Here is a 13,147-nt window from a genome sequence, read left to right as displayed (position 1 = left end):
GCTGTTGCTTCAATCTTTTTTCTCCCCCAGCTTCTTGTATCAGCTGAGCCAACTCTCCTCAGCAGAGAATATTCTTCTTTGGGAAGATAGAGGCTGGGCCCTGGGAATCAGCTTTTCTACCGGCCTTCATCTCCAATTAGTCACTCCCTTACTCTAGTCTTTGATTTTTTTTAATGAATTTTTATAGAATTTAATTTGTCTCAGTTAATCAAAATCCCCTCCTGTGGGGACAAAAAGAGAGAAAGAAAACCATGCATTGTAAGAAATATAGAAAGTCAAGCAAAACAGATGCCCAACATTGTCCATCCAGTCTCAGTGTAGAACCATTGGCTCTGCCGTGAGGGTGGCTGCTCCCTTGGGCATGGGTCTAGCCATTAAGCCCTCTGACATCTTCCCAGGTCTCGGTCTGTGCTATGTTCTTCTGCCGGCTCTGCTCACGTAGCCCCATTCGTGCAGCCCTTCCCAGGATTCTCTGAGGTCCCCCCACTTGCCCTGCCTCAAACCACTATGCATCCTAAGCCATTCATGTCCCAGCATCTGCTCTGCCAGTTCCCAGTGATCAATAGCCCTTTTCTGAGGTCCCAGACCTTTGCCACCATCATTTTGTGCTTGCCCCCATCACAGACCCTCTTGTTGCCACTGGCACGGTTGGTGCTCAATCAGTTCTTGTGTTGAGTCCTGTTGCCTCCATTTAGCCTTCCTGGCCTGGAATTTATTTTTAGACAGACTGTTTGCCATTTCTTGTCCCATTAGGTAGCATGGGGAAAGAGGGCAGGGCTTGCAATTGGGAAGACTCTTCTCCCTGAGTTTAAATTCAGCATCAGACACTTACTTTGTGAACATGGGCAAGTCACTTCACCCTATTTGCCTCAGTTTCCTTTTCTGTAAAATAAACTTTCTTCCTCCCCCCTTTCCTTCCACCCTCCTTTCCTCTTTCTCCCTTCCTCCTTCTTTCCTCCCTCCTTTCCTTCTCCCTCTTCTCTTTCTCTTTTCTTCCTCCCTCTGTCCCTTCTTTCCTCCCTCCTTTCTCCTTTCCTTCCTCCCTTCTGCTTTCCTTCCTACCTCTTTCCTCCCTCCCTCTCTTCCTTCCTCCCTTCTTTTCTCCCACCTTCTCTTCCTTCCTCTTTTCTTCCTTCCTCTTCCCTCCTTCCTCTTTTTCTCCTTCTCTCTTTCTTTTCTTCCTTTCTCCCTCCTTCCTCTTTCCACTCTAAGAAAACTCCAAAATGGGGTCATGGAAGGTTGTACGTTACTGAAATGACTGAACACACACTTGTACCACCGGCTCCCTCCCCATAGCAGCTCTAGCTGAGCCACTTGATTATAAAAGTTCAATAAACCAGCCCTTTTTTTTTTTTTGCAAGGCAATGGGGTTAAGCAGCTTGCCCAAGGCCACACAGCTGGGTCATTATTAAGTGTCTGAGATCAGATTTGAACTCAGGTCCTCCTGACTCCAGGGCCGGTGCTTTATCCACTGCGCCACCTAGCTGCCCCTACCAGCCCTCTTTCTAAAACCCAGAGGACCCCCACCAATCTGATGGCTGCAGGGGACCTCATGACACACCCGGAAATGGCACCCTCTCCAAGAAACTCAGTCAGATTGGGGTCAGGATGTTAGGGGGGTCCTGCCCTTGGGGAATGGCTGAAGCGACTCCAGCATAGGATGTTCCCTGCCATCTTCTGAGCCGACAACACCACTTGTAGGATGCAGACTGGGCTGGAAGGCTTCAGGTCTGTAATCACACGAGCATTTTTCCCCAAAGAGAAAATCCCTTCATCCATCATTTTAATGTAATGTTTTACCACTTCCAAATGGAAATTCTGAATTTGTTTTTAATCAGGCCGTGGCATCGTGTCAAGGATTTGTAAACTGGGGGATCGAGATCAAAACTGCTCAAAACTTCTGAGGCTTCTCTTTGGTTCCCTCAGGTCGAGTTCCAGAAACCAGATGTTTGAATTTGGAGAAGGTTGGGGTGAAGCTTCACCCGGAGTCGCAGAAGGTCCTGGTCAACTCCAGTGACACAACTTCGGTAGCACATATTTATGCCATCGGGGACATCGCAGAGGTACACCCCCCCAGAAGGGAGGGGGTCATGCACAGGAGCCCACCCTAACCTGGCTCCAAGCTCAGCCCGGTGGCCTGACGCTTCTAGCAGCTAGAGTGCCATCCTGGATCATGCGGCCTTTGGCTTGTTCAGCCCAACCCTGGGTTCATCCCAGACCCTCTTTCTCACCCTAAGTTCAGAGGGAAGCCTAAATCAAAACCCCAAAGATGATGATTTTTATGATTAGTAGACTGGAAAGAGCTGGGAATAATACCTCTTAAAACTGGACTTGTTCTGCGGTTGGCTAAGTTAGGATTTAAAGACAATCCTCCAAGGGCCTACCTCCCTTCCCCCTGCCATCCTCCCTCTTCTCTTTTTTTTCCTCTTTCCCTCCCTCCTTCCTTCCTTTCTTTCATCCACCCTCCCTGTCTCAATTCTTTCCTCCCTCCCAACCTGCCCTTCCTCCATTCCTCCCTTCTTTTCTTTTTCCCTTTTTCCTTCCTCCCTTTTTCCCTTCCTCCCTTTTTCCCTTCCTTCCTTCCTCCCTTTCTTCCTCCCTCTCTCCCTCCCTCCCTCCCTCTTTCCTCCCTCCCTCTTTCCTCCCTTCCTCTTTCCTCCCTTTCTCCCTTCCTTTCTTCTTCTTTCCTCCCTTCCTTCTCCCTCTTCTCTTCCTCTTTTCTTCCTCCCTCTCTCTGTTCCTTCTTCCCTCCTCCTTTCCTTCCTCCCTTCCTCTTTCCTACCTCTTTCCCCCCTCCCTCCCTTCTATTCTCCCACCTTCTCTTCCTCTTTTCTTCCTTCCTCCTGCCTCCTTTTCTCCTTCTCTTTTTTTCTTCTTTTCTCCCTCCTTCCCTCTTTCCTTCCTTTCCTCCCTTTCTTCTTGCTCTCCTGGCCTCTTCATTTGCCCCTCAGGCCCTGGTACAGCCCCTGCCCATGGTCACACAGCTCCTGAGGGTCAGAGCAGGGTCAGAAGCTCCACCTTGGGCTCTTTCTACTCTATCCTGTTCATTCAAAGTCTCCATTCCTGTGACCCTGATGGTTTGTCCCTTGTCTCAAAATAACTACATCAGTGAGGAAGGGAAAATATTATTCTGTCCAATTTTGAGACAACAGACTGAGGCCCAGAGAAGGACTGTGACTTGCTGCTGTTTCTCCCAACTGGTGCCCAGGTGCCCCCAACTGAGGCCAACCCCCCAGGCTCCCTAAAGGGGTTGCTGATTCAGACCCTTTGTGACCCTTGAGGCCCAGAGGTATCCCTACTGCTGGTAGTTTGGACACAAATAGAACCGACCTGTGTGGACAGAACCCTCCCTTTGCCACCTCATGTCCCAAGCAGATGTGGCTTGAGAGTTGGACTCCTGGGCAGCCTCTAGGATGGGGTTGGCTCTGTTGGACATGGAGCTGAGCATCTTTGACCAAAGCTCTGAGGATCAACAGGGGTGGCAGCACCACCTGGGGTCTCCCAGGAGGCTGATAGTCCAGGGGAAAACTGCCAGCTCCAGACCTTGGCAGCTGTGGGTGAGAGAACCCTCCCACCAGGACCTTGGCTCTTATGGTCAGGGGGCCCTGGAGCTCCCTCCCAACTCTGAGCCCTGATCCTTAAGCCAGGTTACCTTTGAAGTCCCTTCTACCTTGAATGGGCTCTCGTGGCTACTCTCCAGTCATGGAAGTTTCTGGATAGATGTTTCCTTATCCAAGTGCATGGTCTGTATTTGCTTTGAGCTCAAAAGTAGAATTGGCATTTCCCGGGGTGTCCAGACCCCCCTGGTAGGTGAGGACCCACTGCCACTGAGAGCTCTTTATGCTCTTCTAATAGGAGAGCTGGCAATCACTCGGTAGCTTTGTGGCCCTGGGTGGGTCACTTCACCTTGGCCCACCTGTCACGTCCACTATAAAATGGGCATCCTAATGAAAACCTCCCTCCCTCAGTCAGTGTGAGGATCAGATTTGAAAAATGCTTTGTAGACCTCCCAGCCAGAGCAGTCCCAGCTCCTGTGATCATGGTGTTGCTGTGGTTATTCTTCCAGTCCTGGGGCGACATCCCAAGGAAATGAGAAGCCCCTCTGGGCACAGATGTGGTTGGCAGCACCAGATGGATATCTGAACACTGTGTGGCCTGGAGATTGAATGGGGCGCCGCTTTCCCATGGGGAGTGAAAAAGATAAAGATTCAGAGAAACCATGCTTGGGGCAGCTAGATGGCACAGTGGACAGAGCACCAACACAGGAGTCAGGAGGACCTGAGCTCAAATCTGGCCTCAGACACTTAATAATGACCTAGCTGTGTGACCTTGGGCAAGTCACTTAACCCCAGTGCCTTGTTAATAAAAGGGGGATTTGGAGAAACCCAGGAACCCAGGAAGCTATCTATTAGTTGGTGCAGAGGTGGGCAGCGGAGTCAGGGAGCGCCAGGCTGGCAGTCTGGGAGCTGACTGCTGAGTCAAAACAAAATGTGTCAAGAAATGGAAAGGCTCTCAGCCCTCCCTCATTGAAACTGCACACTTTTCCATGTGGACAGTGGCAAGGTACCCCACAATTATCAGGGCAGTGCAGTTGTTTGGGGCATTATCTCAGGAGGAACACATCCTCTCCTTGTGAATGGTGTGAAGACCTGATTATTTTAGGGGAGGCTTTTGTGTACATTCTGGATATACTCCACCCTCCGATAACACCATTATTCTTGGCCCATTAACTGTGTGTACATTTGGAGCTTTCCTATCGGCAGCCTCTAAAGCTGTGGCTCAGAACAGGCTGGCCTCCCCTTTATCTCAGACTGTTCCAGTGCATGTCTCCAACAGTGGGCCAAATAGCAGAGTGGCCTGTGACTTGTGTCCGGTTCTGGAAACCAAGACCAACGTGAGGAGGGTCGAAAACATCCACCCCTGTATCCGAGGACTTGACTTGGCCCTGACTCCTGATTCCAGGCTTGGTGGAAGGCTCCTTTGGAGCAGTTCACAACAACAGGAATCTGTGTTTGGACCCAGGGTTTACCAGAAAACAGGACTTAATTAGATCTTGTGCTCTGTATCCATGGATGTTTCAGTAATTAGTCAAGCTTCATGGTATGCGAGGCACGGCTTTCACAATTTTATCTGCCCTTCCGATCTTCCATTCATTTTTGGAATGCCAAAACAACATCTGTATTTCCTGCTCCGGCAGTGATTGGCAGCCGCGTTTCAGGCAAATGTGGGGAAGAAAAAACACTTGGCAGGCTTCATCTGGCCAAAGGCATGTGTGGAGTGGCCGAGCAGGAGCTGAGACCCGATGGATCTTGGATAAAGCAAGGAGGGCTAAGATTGAGGAATTTGTCATGGCCCAGGAGGGAACGGGCCTGTCTAGTTTGAATCCAAATGGATAACAGAGATGTGGGTTCGGCAGCCTGAGTTTAGGTTCCTGTTCTGGGGAAAAACTGAAAGTGGGTCCGACGGCTATCAGCATCCTGGGTGGGGCAGAGTAGCCAAAGGTGGCCCTGGCCCAAGAGTGCAGGTCCCCTTGAACTTGGCTGAGTATGGGGCCTTCCCCTGAGCAAGAATGGTAGAAAGGAAGAGAGGAAAGGGAAGGGCAGAGGCGAGGTGAGAGAAGGAAGCAGGGAGGAAAGGGGAGGGAGGGGAGGAAAGGGGAGAAAGGAAAGAGAAGAAGGAGGGAGCAAAGGAGAGAAGAGAGATGAGGAAGGCAGAGAGGAGAGAGGAGGAAACAGAAGAAAGAAAAGAGGAGACAAGGAAGGAGGAAAGGAGAGAGGAGACAAGGAAGGAGGGAGGAAAGAAAAGGGAGGAGAGATAAGGAAGGTAGGGGAGAGAGGAGAGACAAGGAAGGAGGGAGGACGGAAATGGAGAGATGAGAAAATGGAAGAAAGGGGAGGGAGGAGAAACTGGAAAATAAATGGAGTTCATCATTGAGACTTACAAGGGCTTCTGATCTATTGGTTGAGTTCTAAGCCTGATGTGGTTTCCTTTACTATTTTTTTCCAATTTTATACAAAGGTAATTTTCAAAATTCATCCATTTGCAAGTTTATGAGTTCCTTATTTCCTCTACCACCATCCCTTCCCTCCCCCTTCCCCATGGCAGCAAACAATCTGGTAAAAGTTGTACTTGGGCGATAATTGTATTTAGCATATTTTTATATTAGCCATGTGAAAGAGAAACTTGAACAAAGAGGGGAAAACCATGAGAAAGAAAGAAAAACAAAAGAAGTTTTAAAAAGTGAGCACAGTCTGCTTTGCTCTGCACTAGTGTTTCCTCTGGATGTGGACGGCATCATCTCTAGCAGGTCTCTGAGGATTGTCCTTGATTGTTGAACTGCTGGGAGGAGCTGTGTCCACCACAGCTGGCCATCACCAGTGGGGCTGCTGCTGTGGACGGCGTTCTCCTGGCTCTGCTCCCATCAGTTCACGCGAGTCTTTCCAGGCTTCTCTAAAGTCCGACTGCCCCGATTTCTTACAGGACAGTCATCTTCCATCACATTCATGTCCCACAACTTGTTCAGCCATTCCCCCATGGATGGGCATCCCCTCCCCTTCCAGTTCTTTACCATTCTAAAAAGAGTCTCTATGAGTACTTTTGTCCATGTAGGTCTTTTGACCCTTTCTCGTGATTTTTGGTATGAAGTGGTTTTCCCATGTCTTTGGATTCTCTCATTTGTGAGCTCATGGCTTTCTCTTTTTGTCTCTACCCAATGACCCACAAGGAGAAGCCACTGGTGGCTCCCCCGCCTTCCCACAGGCCTGGACGTCGCCCAGCCGACCTGCCTGGGATCAACCATTCTCACTGTGGCCCACATCCCCTTTCACTGTCCTCTTTTTAGGGAGGGAATGAAGGGGGTTGACTGTAGTCTCATCAATGTAGGGAGTGTCCGGTGAACCAAGCCCCGGTGGCCCCTTCCAGTAATCCTCTTTTCATACCTCTTCTCTGGCTGCCCTGTATGCTTCCATTTCTCTGCTCCTGAGATCACATAGCTGTAAATGAATTGCCATAACCTGGCTGCCAAAGGGAGCTCTGGCCTTTCACCCGAGGATGCTCAGCAGGCACGGGCATGGACTGGCTAAGGGGAGGGGGAAGGGAGGGCCATGTGCCAGGGTGGAGGGAGGGTCTCTTTAGCTCCTCATTATCATGTCTATGATGTTTTGTTCAGGGTCGTCCAGAGCTGACCCCCACAGCCATAATGGCAGGGAAGCTGCTGGCACGGCGTCTCTTCGGACAGTCCACAGAGCTCATGGACTACGAAAATGTGAGTCATAGGAGATGGTGGGTTTGGAGTTGGGTGCGCCAAAGTCCCTGTGAGTCATTTTTCTGGAGGGGGGGGGGGGGCATGAGGCCATGACCTGTGGGCTGTGTCCAGTGACCTAGGCGAGTGTGGCCATGCTAGACAATCACCTGTTACTCTTCCCTGGCCCAGAACAATGCCCGCTTCTGTTACCCCCTCAGGTGCCCACCACAGTCTTCACTCCCCTGGAATATGGTTGCGTGGGACTATCAGAGGAACAGGCGGAGAAACGCTATGGAGAAGAAGGCATTGAGGTACGAGACAGTGAGAGGGTCCTGGGTGGACATGCAGGGAACAAGGGATGAGAGAGGTGGTAATGTAGGGTGGGCAAGGAATGGGGTGAACCTGGCCTGGAGCGTGGCCATCACCATGTCCAGCCATGGTGGGGGGGGTCAGTGAAACTGGTCTGAGACGTGGCCGTCACCATGGTCAGCCGTGGAGGGGGGTCAGTGAACCTGGCCTGGGGTGTGGCCGTTGCCGTGGCTAGCCATGGAGGGGGTCTTCAGCTTCCCCAGCAGCAGGTTAGTGGGGAACTGAGGACAGCGATTCCAGACCAGGATGGGACTAAGCTGAGGCTGTTAATCACGTGGCTTTTGCACAGATTGGGGGGTCCAGGGGTGCTTCTGATGATTCTCATCTAAGGCTTATCAGGCCACCTTTGGGCAACCATCAGAGTGGGTCTGGACCAGGTGATGTCCTGGCAGATTGGCCCTTTCTGAGATGTTACCCTGACTATTGGTCCCTCCTGTCCATCGTGGGGCCTCTCAGGACCGTGAGAACAGCAGGGGCCAGTTAAATGAAGAGGGGGCTGCTTCCCTGCTCCCTCAGCCCTGTGGGCCTGACCCAATGACTGGGGAGGCTGCGTTCCATCTCTCTCTCCTCTGGGATTTGTCCAGCCTTTCAGGGAGATCAGCCAGATATCCAAGACACAAATCCCATTTATCCCAGAGACGGATGACCTGGGAACCTTTGGCCAAGCCTGGGGTGGGCAGCAGGGCTCCTTGTTCACCCCTCTGAAGGCCTGGCGGTTAGGGGGCACACTAGGGCCAGGCTTGGGGCTGGGCCTCTGACCTGAGGGCAGCCAGTTCTCTCTCAGCCTGGTGTTGGGGGTGCCTGAGGACCCTTTTCCCTCTCTCATGGCCACAGTGCCAACCTTTGGAAGCCTTCTTTCCATTGTCATTCTCCTGGCTTGCCCACTTCATTCTGACGGCCGCATTAGTGGTCAAGCTATCGACCTGAATACCGCCTCGGCCAGTTCAATGACTTGGCCTTCTCCTTGCCTACATGGACCTTCTCCTCCAGTCTGAAGACACCCAACACAGAGGTCTACCCATCTCCCAAGGCCACCCTCTCTTAGGAGTCTGATGTGTCTCTGTGACACTCTGTCCCTGCGACCAAGCAGACCTGGCCGGATCTCATTTTCCCCTGGCTGATCCTTTGGATCCTAGAGTCCAGCCATCACGTGTCCCCGGCGCCCCCAGACCCAGTTTTTCTGCGGATCCTGGGGGCAGGAACTCCCGCCTCCCCATCCAGGCCTGCTCCAGATTAGCCACAGAATGTCCCTGGGGGAGCCTTGCGAGCTCTGGTGGTCAGCTCAGCCCCTCCCCAGAACAGCAGAAGAAACAGGGAGAAAGTCAGCTTGCACTCCACCAAGACCTTCGGCTCTTTTTCACCTTGCCTCCCCAGTCTTGTCCTAGAGAAGCTGGCTTTTTTTTCTTTTGTGCCCAAGTGTTGGGTTCTACATTTCCCCTGGTCGAGTTTCCTACCTGTGTGTGTCCAGGGACCTGGGTGGAACTCCTAGTTTTGTTATCACTCCCATAACACATCTCAGATTCCCTTTGTGTTTCCAGCCAAGGAAACAGACTTTCCAAAAAATATCAAGATTTCTCCTCCTCAAGCTGCACCCGCAGATCCTTGGAGCTGGAATGGGGCAGAAAAGGAGACTGAGGGCCTAAGAGGTCAATCTGGTGGTCATGTCCAGCTGAGCAATATCTGGACCCCCAGCTTCCCCCACTAGTCACTAGGGCCGAGCTCCCCACACGAACAGACCTGGAACAATCTCCAGAAAGCTGAGCCCAGCCCTGGTTCTGAGTGGTCCAGATTGCCAAAACCAGGATTGAAGACACTCAGTTTTTAACTGCTGATCCCAGAGAAGGGCCCTTGGTGGGGTCTCTGGGTGGCACTGCCTTGCCAGCCTGGGACACCAGGACCTGCCTGGTCCTTCCCTGTTACCAGCCCTGCCCCTTCTTGGTCTCCTAGCCCATCCCCAGGATCTGGGCCTAAGGCTGCGGTCTGGCCAGAGTCTGGTCATCTTGTCTTTTCAGGTCTTCTGGGTCCTTGGAGGGCACCCTGATTCATTCCTGTCTCACTCCCTGCTCTTGGGGTTCCCGTGGGGATCAGCTGAGATCCCCAGGACTGGCCAGTGTGTCAGTGGGCATCCCCAGCCAGGTGATGAGGCAATTGGGGGCAGATTCTGTCTCTGATCAGCCTGGGGGTGGGTATCCTTGCCCTCTTGCTCCCCTCGCCATCTGGCAGTGGGCTCAGAAGGGAGGCTTATGTCGCGTGGGCCAAAAGTCCGCTCTGTGGGCTTCCTCGCTTTGCAGTTCCCTTTCATCCCCCCGCCCCCCATTATGCCGTGGTCCTGACAGCTGGGGCTCCCCGGCACAGGCTGGCCCTCTGAGCCTCTTTGATCGAGCCGCGTGGATCAGGCCCCATTTGGGGATGTTGATTTGTGTTCTCTGATGGGGAGCAGCCAAACAGCCTTTGTTTATTTTCCTTTCTGGACTGTTTGAGTCAAACCACGGCCTCTGAAGCTCCATTAATTGCTAATAGCTGCGCAGCACATGGGAAAGCCCAGCTCATTTGTTACCCTGTCGGGCCCTGTCCCAGAGGTGTGGGGGGGCCTGTGCCCCCAGCCCAACTTTCTGGAGGCTTCTTGGGATAGACCCACTGAGGTGGGAGGGCAAGGTTTGCCAGCAGTGCCCATGGAGCCTGCTGCTGCAGGGGCAATGCTCGACTTTTGTTTGTCCCCCTGCGCCCATGTTCCCTCCTGTGAACTTGAAACACCTCGATAAGGCTCTCAGACCTCCTTCCCATGCGAGAAGAGTCACCACCCTGTCCTGAGCTGGTGCCTTGGCTTGGCTGGACCAGGGCCTGGCACTGCCTGGTGTTGGGGGGACAGACTGGAAGGCCAGGCCTGGGGTCAGGGTGAGCTGAACTCTGAGCCTTCCTCAGATTGGTGTGCTGTGGTCCGTGGCCAGTGAGCAAGTGTTCCACAGACCATGACTCTCACATATATGCAGACACACACACACACACACACACACACACACACACACACACACACACTCTTAGGCGTGGGCTCTGAGCTCTGGGCCTTACAGACGGGCTTCTCCCCTCACTACTGACCTGGACCCGGCTACAGGGTCCAGGTCAGCACTCTCCCATGAAGGCAGGTGCCGTCCATTTTTTGGCTGAGCATCTTGGCATCCCTGGCTCCTGTACAATGGGGGAGCCTCTGGGGGTGCCCCTGATCCTGGGACTTTTCTGTGAAAACAGTGAAAGGGGGAAGAGACTCCCAAGCCAGCTAAGCACCCCACCACTGGCCAGGTTGCTAAGGCCACCCATGGGGAGTTCCTGTTCCATGACTGAATGAGTGCTTCCAGCTTCCCAAAGAGCCCAGCTTCCTAACGGGCACCCAATGCCAGCCCCCCCCCCCCGTGTCTCCAGAACAACTCAAGCTTCTGTTGGGCCACACTTGCTGGACTCAGCAAGACCAGCCCCCGGGTGACAGATGCCCACCCAGCCCTTCCCCAGCCTGGCCGGGAGGTTTTTCCAGCTTGGTGGGACTTGCCAGCACTTGAGTTTTCCTGACATGGCCTTGGAAAGTCCCATGTTCCCTGTGTTTCCAGGAGACAACAGAAGAGGCCTTGGGTGGAGGAAGAAGTAAGAAGTCTGTCTGGGAAACCCCACCTTGGGGAACAAAGGCAGCCAGAAGGAACAGGGAGGGACAAGGGTGCTTTGGGGTGAAACCCCACCAACCATGAGGAGTCAACCTCTGATAGGGAGCCATATGGGCGGCCAACCACTCAGACCAAGGACGCCTGGCCTGGTGGGAGTCGTGGCTTCATGTCCAGCCCTCATCTGCTGCTCAGGTTCACTGGATTATCATGTTCAGAACAAAAAAAAAATTAGAAACAATTTGCAATAGAAGAGAACAGGATGAGGCCCAGGGTGGCTGGCCCCACAATATGGGGTAGTCAAACTTCAGAAAGGGTCAGTGGGGTCCCACGGCCTAGGTTTTGTGGAGACTCACAGTTCAGGAGAGGGAAGGGGAGGGGAGGGGGGAGAGAGCGCAGAATGGGGGGGGCCCTGGACACTCAGGTCGGGGGAGGGAGGGGTAAAACATGTACAGAAGATAACTCGGGTTGTTGTGGGTGGATAGAGAATCATGAGGAGTTTTGAGAAAAACCATGAATACAGAGAAGGGCACCCCAGGATGGAGCACGGGTGAAGGCACATTTCCCTAAAAGGAGCTTGGCTTTGATGGCTGCTAAAATTCTTAGACATTTTGTCAGAGGGATATCTAAAACCAAAGTGATGAATGCCACAAGCCAGCCTGACTTTGAGGGAGGACCCCCGGCTATCAGTGCCAACCCCCTCGTCTGTTAGTGAAAAACCCACAAGGCTGAAGATGGAGATGGGCAAGATCTCTGGTGGCAGATTTAATAGGGAAACTAGTCTCGAGTGGGTTCTAAACTTCCCAAGTTCAAGATGGAGCAAAGTGAAACAGAAAATCTGCGGAGTGTAGGCTCCTTGAGGGCAGACGTGGGTTCAGTCTGAACTTGTATCCCAGCTCCTGGCAGGACACTGCCCCAGCGCCACCGCCAATACTACTAGTACTACTAATGCTAACCCTAACAATAACAACAGTTGATAGTGTTTCTATAGCACTTTTATCTGATTTGATCCTCACAACCAGCTGGTAAAAGAGGTGCTGTTATTTTCCCCATTTTTCAGTTGAAGAAACTGAGGCAGGCAGTGGTTGAGTGACTTGCCCAGGTCACCCAGCTCAGAAGTGTCTGAGACTGGATTTGAACCTGAATCTCCCTCCCAATGTCCAGGCCTGCACCCCATCCAACTGTCACTTGTCTGTTACTCAGTGTTTAGCAGATTTTCTCTGTCCCTAATAGGCTTCTGGCCCTTTTGGGGCAGTGATGATTCTCAGGCAGGCATCGATTGACTTGGTAGAGTCTGGGAGGGCATATGCTGGCGATGGGAAGCACCAAGGAGATGCGGATGAGGCAGGCGGAGATGTGTCCAGTCTTGGACACCTTCTGGCTCAGGCCCTTCTCACCACTAGCTCCTCACTGGCCTCCAGTCCCCCCCTACTCTCTGCCTCGGCCCCGTCCCCTCTTCTCAGCTTTCTCAATCTTCTCTCTGTCCCCTCTTCTTGCCAGCAGTCCCAGTATTGCTGCCCCTCCCATGTAACATCCATCTCCAGCCTCCACACCTTTGTCCTGCTCGTCTTCCTCGGTCCAAATGCTGCTTCTGTCTCTTTCTAGGAACCCCTTTCTGGCCCTCCCCCCACCAAGGTTGCTTTGGAGCTTTGCCCCTACTCAGAATGTCCTTCCTGAGAGGCAAGGCCTGGCTCACTCAGTGTCTCCAAAGCCTGGGGGTTGAACTCTCTGATGCAATGGTAAAGAAATGCAAAGGCCAGGCCCTGTAGCTGCTGAGCTGCCATTACTAGGTCACCTTGCTGGACGTGGGCCTTTTCCAAAAGTCTGGCAGAGGCGCTCATCTCCCTACCCTTGCTAGCCTAGTTTATCCATTTCAGATCATCTCAGG

General features: G+C 52.7%; 1 protein-coding gene across 5 annotated transcripts in view; it reads left to right on the top strand.

The window, feature by feature from the left end:
* TXNRD2 (thioredoxin reductase 2) overlaps window positions 1-13,147 on the top strand; it is a 94,843-nt gene that overhangs the window by 45,162 nt on the left and 36,534 nt on the right. For 3 of the 5 annotated variants that reach the window (XM_074206497.1, XM_074206496.1, XM_074206500.1), the window contains exons 12-14: window positions 1,927-2,063; window positions 7,169-7,264; window positions 7,462-7,659. In XM_074206497.1, coding sequence (XP_074062598.1) covers window positions 1,927-2,063; window positions 7,169-7,264; window positions 7,462-7,605 — 377 coding nt within the window. In that variant the 3' untranslated portion in view covers window positions 7,606-7,659. Of the gene's footprint in view, window positions 1-1,926; window positions 2,064-7,168; window positions 7,265-7,461; window positions 7,660-13,147 lie in introns of those variants that run through there. The other 2 variants (XM_074206501.1, XM_074206498.1) reach the window with 2 other exon arrangements.

Source organism: Macrotis lagotis, chromosome X (assembly GCF_037893015.1).
Source record: "Macrotis lagotis isolate mMagLag1 chromosome X, bilby.v1.9.chrom.fasta, whole genome shotgun sequence".
In the NCBI taxonomy this organism is placed as follows: domain Eukaryota; kingdom Metazoa; phylum Chordata; class Mammalia; order Peramelemorphia; family Peramelidae; genus Macrotis; species Macrotis lagotis.
This window is presented reverse-complemented; position numbering and strand designations above follow the sequence as displayed.